The sequence below is a fragment of the Dipteris shenzhenensis genome, chromosome 2 (genome assembly GCF_047967505.1).
Source record: "Dipteris shenzhenensis isolate YYH24624 ecotype China chromosome 2, Dip_SZ_1.0, whole genome shotgun sequence".
NCBI classification, from domain to species: Eukaryota; Viridiplantae; Streptophyta; class Polypodiopsida; order Gleicheniales; family Dipteridaceae; genus Dipteris; species Dipteris shenzhenensis.
In genome coordinates this window covers 63,971,040-63,980,297 of record NC_141597.1, presented here as the reverse complement: position 1 = coordinate 63,980,297, position 9,258 = coordinate 63,971,040, and the positions used below count along the sequence as shown (strand labels likewise).

The 9,258-nt window shown below is 40.9% G+C and overlaps 1 protein-coding gene across 6 annotated transcripts in view; it reads right to left on the bottom strand.

Annotated features, from left to right (window-relative positions):
• Positions 1–1,059: 1,059 nt before the first annotated feature.
• The window catches only part of LOC147905161 (U5 small nuclear ribonucleoprotein helicase), a 141,428-nt gene continuing 133,229 nt past the window's right edge, over positions 1,060–9,258 (bottom strand). For 4 of the 6 annotated variants that reach the window (XM_087390662.1, XM_087390685.1, XM_087390692.1 and 1 more), the window contains 14 exons: positions 6,954–7,103; positions 6,613–6,804; positions 6,451–6,516; positions 6,197–6,352; positions 5,936–6,079; positions 3,858–3,925; positions 3,582–3,750; positions 3,413–3,475; positions 3,161–3,256; positions 2,804–2,971; positions 2,513–2,695; positions 2,189–2,335; positions 1,964–2,098; positions 1,060–1,773 (listed from right to left, as the gene is read on the bottom strand). In XM_087390662.1, coding sequence (XP_087246788.1) covers positions 1,705–1,773; positions 1,964–2,098; positions 2,189–2,335; positions 2,513–2,695; positions 2,804–2,971; positions 3,161–3,256; positions 3,413–3,475; positions 3,582–3,750; positions 3,858–3,925; positions 5,936–6,079; positions 6,197–6,352; positions 6,451–6,516; positions 6,613–6,804; positions 6,954–7,103 — 1,806 coding nt within the window. In that variant the 3' untranslated portion in view covers positions 1,060–1,704. The remainder of the gene's footprint in view (positions 1,774–1,963; positions 2,099–2,188; positions 2,336–2,512; positions 2,696–2,803; positions 2,972–3,160; positions 3,257–3,412; positions 3,476–3,581; positions 3,751–3,857; positions 3,926–5,935; positions 6,080–6,196; positions 6,353–6,450; positions 6,517–6,612; positions 6,805–6,953; positions 7,104–9,258) is intronic. The other 2 variants (XR_015542739.1, XR_015542740.1) reach the window with 2 other exon arrangements.

Genomic DNA, 9,258 nt, shown 5'->3' with positions numbered 1-9,258 from the left:
AAACCTTCAAAATATGGAGCAAATGGCCAAATATAAAGACGAGATTTGATTACTACTTTAGTAAAGCTAGGATCTAGTAGCTAAACTTCAAGGCTCCAAACCTAGAATTTGGATCCAAGCCAAATCTTGAGGGATAGAGCTCAATGAAAACCCTCCTATGGGCTCCTTGAAGACTTGTACTAAATGATAGTTGACTCAAAACCATGGCACTCATACTTAAAGGGTAGCTAAGTACTAGTACGAGAGGAATCTATTTTGGATTTGCTAGGAATTCCAAACATTGACAATGGCGAACAACCAAAGTGTTACATCCAAGGGTATGCTATATCAACCACCTATCGAGGTTCAAACCCTAAGCGATTTCCATGTGCTTCCATGATCCAGGGACACCAATCATTGCACTCAATTCCAAGAGGTCATGGATCATTCAAGAGGATTGCTAAATAAACATTCCCAACCAAAACCTCATCTTAGGGAAGGTCAAGGACTAGATTATCCTAAACGCCTATCCCAAAACTGATGGAATAAAAAAGGGCAATAGGTTTTTTAATCCAATTAAATGGATGGATGGAGATGAAGGTTCTTCATTTAAGTCTAAACTTGAAACAATCTTAGACGAACAATGTTCATTGATTTCATTAAAAAGTAACATACAAATTTAAAGAGAGAGGATTCTCATTTGCAAGTGACTCGCCCTGTTATCCATATTACTCAGACAATGTACCCAACTCCCAACCAAGGAATGACATGTTCCTTGAGCTTTATAAATTTATGGAGAGTGAGTGTGCAACCTCTCTGGAGAGTGAGTATGCAACCTCTCTGCTCACTATGTGTAGTCATACTTATATGTAAATATGTGCCATATGTGCCTTTACTTGCAATTCTAGAGAAGTTCATTTACATAAGCTAACCAACCCTCTCTTTTGATGCATGTTATTGATCACAAGGGAATGTTTAAGAATTGAAAGAGATGACCATTATGGATGTGAACACCAACATTCACGTTATCATAGTACAAGTCATAACATGTTGAAAGCCATTAGGGGGAGAAATGGACAAAAAAACGGCCTCATAAGACAGATTAGGGGATGGTTAATGTGCTTAGTGTCCTTAAATGAGATGTCAGGTCTGATCATGCGTGGGATCTAAAATTTAAATACTTCTTAAATGACTTGTGGGCTCTCTGGACAGTTAAGTCGCATTATATGGCCAGTCGATGGTTGATTATCATCATAACGTGACTCACTATCACGACCATACTATTGGGACATTGATATAATGCTAAATCTCTCTCTTAAAGCCTAATGATTTCATATACATATGCTTGTTACCTTTATCATCCAAGCCAAAGTTTTGGCGCTTTGCCTAAACATAGCATCCACCTTTCGACCGAGATATGTATGGTTGGCGTTGGTAGCATCAAGTCACTGATAGGAAAACTGGCATGCCAAAACGATTGACTGTTACAAGTAAAAAGACTAAAGTGATTCTTGACTTATGAGTATATTGTATACTTGAGCTTTAGGCCTTGTGAAACGTGATTGACCGGTTTCTTAAAATCAAGCTGTTGTAAAGGACAACCGTCCATCCTAGTAAAATAGTAATGCACCTTACTGGATACGGCTGGGAAATTGAGTCCTCCACATGTGCAATGAATCGTCTTCTTAAGGAGCAGAACGAAATCAGCTAGCTTTCCTCCTGCTGTCAGTTCCTCACTGTATACTGTTGATCAAGGCCTAGGTAGCAATCAGATACTAGGAAAAGCTTGATGTCCTGCCATTTCACAGCACCAACTTCAATGCACTGTGTGGCTGTCAATTGTGGCAATACAGGGGGTATAGGAGGGCCTTCTCAAATTTCTAGTGTTTGTTTACAAAGAAGCATCTTGTTCGCACAAAGCCTCCCCACATTAGAATATGTAAAAGGAAATAGTGCGGTGCCTGAGAGGTTTAGAAAGATTTACCTCCTCAATTGCATGTACATTTGGAGGGATAACCAGCTTCGTTTTCAAATGGTCAACAAAATTAACACGTTTTAAAGCATATAGCTCCCATGTGGAAACATTGCCGAGTACAAGCCACCAGCTTTCATCTTTCATCTGAATAAACAGCCATTAAAGAGGAAATCCAAATATTAACCATGTTTGCCCAATCCTTCAGAAATTCAAACATGTTAAATTGCAAAATACCTTGGGATAGCGTGGTGCAAAAGCTCTATAACTTTTTTGGCTAGAGCTGGTTCTTTGAAGGAGGATCTCTATGGATGACAAGCCATCGCCTGCTCTTTCCTCGTGGATCTTCCATTTTGTATCTATTCGAGGGAGATGTGCTATGCACTGCCAGAAATATTGGAACAGTCTTAGCTTGTCAGACAATCTCTTTCCTCCACATCCTTTTATAAACCTCTTCGTCTTCATGATTGATCGAATGGGAACAAACCACAAGAAGGAAAAATCATACACAGGGTTCAAGAAGAGTAACAAGGTCCATTAATAAGGGCACAAGCAGTGAACCTGCAGCGCTTCTGATAGTTCTGAGGCTGTGAAAAGTGGCTGCATCAATCGCAGAAGAGAGTCTTCAGAGCAGTTCAGAAGTCTTTGAATGCTAGAAACACCTCTCTCTTTTAAGACGTTGAGCACCAGGTCATTCATGTATGGTATCATTCGCAAAGAGGCATCCTCACTGAACCACAAACCCTGGCATAGGTCAAAGGTTCAAGCAGTAAGTCTTAGGTATTAACCTTTAATTTGCTAGTCACCTAAAAAAGAAACATTTGGTCATGATGTGCCTTTAAAAATTTTTACCTGAATAACCATTTGAAGTAGATGCATAGCATTCAAGGCAGTTTTAAGCCAGCCACCATTAGCTGCTAGATCTACCATTGCTTGGATAATACGTATACTCTGATCCAGAACTGACTTAGTATCTGTCAAATAGTCAATTATAGGCAATTCTAGTTGCAAGAAATGTGCCTGCACCATGAAGTTATGGTATGGATCAGCCATACATGCAAGAAAACTAAATGATTTTTACATGAATCTTTCAGAACTCCCTATTCTATCTTCTTCTTTTGCATCCATATTTTTTTCTAAAAAGGAGATTCATGTCCTTGATCTTGCTAGACAGGCAAATCGATTCATTTGACAATATTATTTTTTGACCTGTAGCAATAAGTTTGCCTTGACATGGGGGTCATCCAGAATACGAGAATCTACAGCTAGTCGAACCTCCTTGGCAAGAATTTCGTTTAATTTTTCCTGTCAAAGCAAGAGAGTTACATTTGAATTCTTGAGTGCATCCAATACCAGTTTCCAGACACAATATTCCAATTCAGCATGAAATGTTAGATTAGGTGCTGGGCAGGATCACAACTCATCACATACTATAAATAACGGTTTTGCTGTTTTTATTACCTCATTATGTCGAACTGGAAGCTCATTATACTCAGTGGCACTCGACAGCACAAACAGCAGACCCTGGATGCAAAATACCAACCAGAATCACAGCTGAATGAAACACACGACCACCTTGCAACATGAGTAGCACTAAATCGATGAAAAGATATTTAGAATATTCACCCACTTCAAGTGTGGTATCGACTTTGATGTTGGAACTGAATAATGCAACCGTTGTGTAGCTCAGGTAATACTGAGATGCTATAGTGCCCAGTATAAGAGGTTCAACAGTGTTGTCATCGTTCACTCTTATACACCCCGCATCTTCTAGAGTTTGCAGGGTGTTCATCACAAGGCTGAACAAAGAGACCAAGAAACCGTCACTTTCAGGGGGATCACAAGTGATACTGTAGGATTACTTAAAGCAAGTAAAATAGAGTGCAAAGACTGGACATAAACTTGCCTGGACAGATATGCATTGATGACATTGCTGGTGGTGCTCTCAAGATCATAATAACTGGGGTTCATGGACTGCAAATTAAATACACAGTAAAGGCAAGCATAAATGCATAGTTCCTAGATTTCAGTCTTCTGCTTTGAGCCAGAAAGACGACTTCTCCCTCCCTCCCGCCCCTCTGCTCCATTACCTGCTTCCCTGCATCCTATCATGGTCATTGGTCACCCTCTACCTTTCCCTCTCCAATCCACTCCACTTTCGTGCATTTTGCCCCTGCTCATCCTTCATGTTTATCCTCTTGACTCCCTGCTGCCCCTACCTATCACATCTTCTGCGTCTCCCCCAGCAAGATGGCCCCAACCCCCTCTTTCAACCCCCCTCTCCTCAACCCACATACACCCAAAAGGCCTTTCATATCCTTGCCTTTGTCATTTGTTTCCGCTTAATGTCCTCCTGCACATCTCTATATGCATTCTTCCATAGTCAATATTAATCTTTCAAAAAAATCCCTTAATGTCCTCCTACACATCTCTATATTCTTCCATAGTCAATATTAATCTTTCAAAAAATTCCCTTTCTTATGCTTTTTGTACCCCCTCCCGCCCCCCGCCCCCCCCCCTCCCCCCAGCCCCCCACACAACAACACACACCCCCCTTTATACCTCCATCCTGGTAGGCATCTCCCTACTTTACTCCATTTCTAATTTCATTTTCTGCCTTCTATGCACTGCCCTACCTCACACCCACACACCCCAGCCTCGCCCAAACATGCACCAACCCCCCTCCGCCCCCCCCAACACACACACACACACACACACCCCCCCCCCCCCAAAGATCCCTGTGATTTTTCTATTCCTAAAGGGTTTCCAGAGTCTCTTCCAAAAGCATTTTTGCAAATTATGCAGAAATCTAACAATTCTCCCAATTAGGAGCTCTGGTGGGCTTCCAGCCTTTAAGACTAAGCTGAAATCTCCTGGCCTTGAAATACAAGTCAACACCAAATGCAAGATAATTGAAGAAAGCACATACCATTTACTAATTAAGAGCACATTTGTTTAGAAATTTAGAAATTGAAGTTGATTTGACCATGATCCACCAACCTGAGATACTTGTATGACATTTTGCCAAGGGCAGCTGACTCTCTTCCTACAGTCTAGAAGGTCGCTTAACCACATAGAGGCACTTGAACATGCATCAGTGCATAGATCATAGAAGACCACTCAATCTTTAACTATCTCTACAATCACCTCATAGAAGATGCAGGGCAGCTGACTCTCTTCCTACAGTCTAGAAGGTCGCTTAACCACATAGAGGCACTTGAACATGCATCAGTGCATAGATCATAGAAGACCACTCAATCTTTAACTATCTCTACAATCACCTCATAGAAGATGCATCTTGGACCCCAATGGCTTACCTTTGGGCAAGCCCTTGAGCCTTACAATCATGATAACTTCCAAAAGATGCATGCATGCTTTAGATCCTTCTCATGGGTGACCTTAACCATACCCAACAAAAGGGTTATTCCCCAAGTAAATCCATAGATTCTTTGTATTTGAGGGATCAGGGGCTAGATGATTTGACCTAGGCTAGCCCAGCTAGTCCCACGAGTTCCATTGTCATGGGTTACCTTAACCACGTCCAACAGAAGCGTTATTCCCCAAGTAGAGTCCATAGAGTCTTTGCATTTGAGGGACCAGAGGCTAGATGATTTGACCTAGGCTAGCCCAGCTAGCCCCACAAGTTTCCTTCTCTCAAAAACTCTCCAATTCTAGAACATTAGTTCACCTTAGAAATGTTGTAGCTATTTTACTTTATGAGTAAACATGTCTCTATACTCAATAATTGTAGACCTTAATATCTTACATCTTCAGGGACAAATAGCAGGAAAAGAACTGGCCGCTTCCTAAGAATCTAAAGCTGGCACTCAGTATTGGTGTACATTATCATATCCAAGGTGGCTAATTTGCTTTAATATATGTTAAAGGCTAGAGTAAGGTCACATTGATGTGTGCAAAGACAGAAGCATAGGTGACCTTGGATTCCTTGAGAATATATAAGATCAGATGTAATTGGGAACTTACAAGCCGTCGAAACAGGTAAGTCCAACTCAAATAGTCCACAGCATCTTGCTTGGTTGTAATAGTGCCTGCTGTGATTTCCGCATTGAAATGATCATGCAATTGCTGATGAAGACTACTCTCAACGGGAAAAGGTTCATAGAGAAACTGCACGTGTGGTAATCAATCTACTGTTAATGATATGTACAACTACAGATAGGTAAACATATTAGTTGTTCATTCTGCAAAGGCAAGAAATTTCAATATTCTCAAAGGCGTACCAACCTTTTTATAAAAGCTTTTTTTGGGCTCATGCACAAGAATTACTGCTTTTCCATGCTGATCGTATTGTGGGCGACCTGCTCTGCCCATCATCTGAAGAACATCTGTAATTGGGAAGTCTACATACTGCTTGGTCTTGCCATCATAATATTCAGTGCCCTACAAAATTAGACAGTTTCAGCTTCTTGATCCCTTGTAAGCACTTAGACACTTATAAGGCAGAGAGTATTATACTATTGATTTTCAATACGATCTACCTTTATTATGACCAGATGAGCTGGTAAATTAACACCCCACGCTAGTGTGCTTGTACTGACCAGCACCTGTCACACATTAACACACACAATAGAACAAAGTGAGTGTTTCTTGTCTTCAACTCATAGAATTTAGATAGAACAATAAATGAACGTCATTTTTACCTGGATTTTGTTGTTTGTGAATAATTCTTCTACCAAAGCTCTATCACGATCCTTCAGACCTGCATGATGTAGACCTATTCCAAATTGAACTGTGTGCTTCAGATTGGCATCTAAAACCCGAGACCCAATCATCTCAATATCATCTTCAGACATATGCACAAATTGCCTTGGTCTTTCATCTGCAATAGCGTACTGCAAACCAAATCAAAAGAATGTATTATTCTAAATGGCTGTACCGCACTGAAATCTCTATTTCCATCAAACCATGCTACGATCCAAATTCAGAGGATTGTAATTGAAAGAAGTGCGACGATGCATACGTTTTACATGAATTTTCTTGCCTGAATGAGGTCCAAGGCTGTCAACCTCGTCTGTCGCCTGGATGAGACAAAAATAAGAACTGGTTTCAAGGGAGAATGGGTCATAATGGCAGCATATGCAGGCTTGTTCATACTGTTCATTCGTGGGCAATAGAACTTTCCTGGATATCCCTGAAGTGAGCAATGCAAATACTTTACAAGCAGCAGATTTCATTGACTGAGAAACATCCTAATTTGCATTATGCAGGATCAGAGGTTTAGGTGCACAAATAAATGTTTCATGACAAAGAATTCCTAGCGTTCACTTATGCAAAGTTCACAGCACACTTTCCTTGGAGAGAAAAGCATAAAATACATATGCAGATAAAAGCTTGAAAATGACCTCTCACATTTACCCTCAAGCCCTGACAGAGCTATATTGTTACAAAAACCATCGACACAATCTCAAGTCGTTAGAGCAAATAAGCATACTGAAGACAAAAGCTGGGAAAATATATTTGACATTCTGATCATATCTCGGAAGAGATTACTTGTATAGACTGTAATATTCTATTCAGGAAAGTCCTACTATTCAATCTACCCTTAATAACTGGTTATATGGGAGTTGTTTGAGCATATCTCCTAAAAAATGCATGCATGCATAGGGCAGACACAGGCTATATGTACATGCGATTCCCATAAGTGTGAAGATGGTGCTTCCTCTTGATTTGGTGATTCCCTGGTGCACAAAACAAGCTATTATTTTACAGATGTATCTGAGAGTATTCAAGAAAATCTTCTGATTCTCCAGCTGATCTATCAGAAGGTATCAGCACAGAACAACAAGCAGCCCCTGGATTTAAAGCAACCTAAGCAGTTCCGGATCACTAAAATCTATCAGATTTATTTGGACAACAAATGCTGCACCTTCATAAGTCTTATGCTCTGGCTTTTCAAAGTCTCAGGGCTCACATTACAGTCTAATTTTGAAGGGAGCGGAGATTGCATTACAGTGCAGATCATTTAAGGGAGTCAAGAAGAAAGTTCATCAGCAAAGATGAGAATAAAAACATTAGTCATTCTGGCACAAATCTCCATCCATGCCGCGACACAAATGGGGATTGTGCAAGTGCCCACACTTACATGGGTGCTTCCTCCAGCCCATTTGAAGGGCCAATCTGCCTCAATTCTACATCACCTTGCATACATGTGCATATTGCGTCATTGAAGGAGAGCCTGGTTCATAACAAGTGGTATCAGAGCTTAAAATTTTGCCCTGTAGAGAAGAGTCAAGATGATGACATTGGCCTTACAAAAGCAAGAAGATGAAGAATCAAAAAACAGGGAGCTCCTCTTCCTCCTCTTTCATTCTCATTTGTTTGTCACTGCTCTATATTTCCCCCCCCCCCACTGCATTTCACGTTCTTTTTCCCTCCCTGTTCCGCAGTCTGCTCCATGCAGTGCAAAATGCACTCAGATGTCTGAGCTTCCCTGAATCCCCGCTGCACCCTCCAGTGCAAAACACGCAGCCGTCCTCTCTTTTTTGGAATTCCAGCCTGCAGTCTTCTCTGCAGACTGTATTCCCTCTAACGATCGGCCCCCCAGCCCTTTGGTCCTGCTCGAATTCAAGTTCGAATTCCCTAGCCCCTTGGAAGTTAACCCCTCCGCTGCAGTTTCGCAGCATATATTTTTCCCTGCCTTGCAGGCTCATAGGCCTCTGCCCCCATCCCTGCAACACCTCCTATGATCTTATTAGCAATAGTAAGTAACACTACGAGACTCTAAGAGGGAGGACACTTCTTCATATGGGAGAGGGAAGTACCATTATCCCTTTTTCATCAATTATCTACCTTATTGCTCCTATTATCTAGTTTCATAATAAGGAACTCATTGCTCGGAAATTCACATCATTACACCATCTATCTACCAATTGGACACCACATAACAAATGGATGAAAACCAAGAATATACACCTTAGTCTTTTGAGCTGACACCATTTATACCATTATGCCAAAATATACCAAGAATATCACCTCCGCAAAACCATCACCTCCGCATGATACCACTGATGCAATACAAGAGTTCCTTCAAGGCATTACCACATTGATAGATGATACTATTCAAGAGTTCCGCTAAAATGACAACTCTTTGAGGGCCAGGAAGAGTCCTTAGATAGAGAGACAGAGGAGGTTAAATCCTAAGGTGCACTTAGATTTCCTAAATATGATGGATCTCGTGACCAAGATAAATTGTTGAATTGGATTTGTCACTTTGACATATACTTCACTCAATTTAAGCATCATGATGGGAACAAGATGGCCTAGAACTAGGTAAAATATGCACTCCT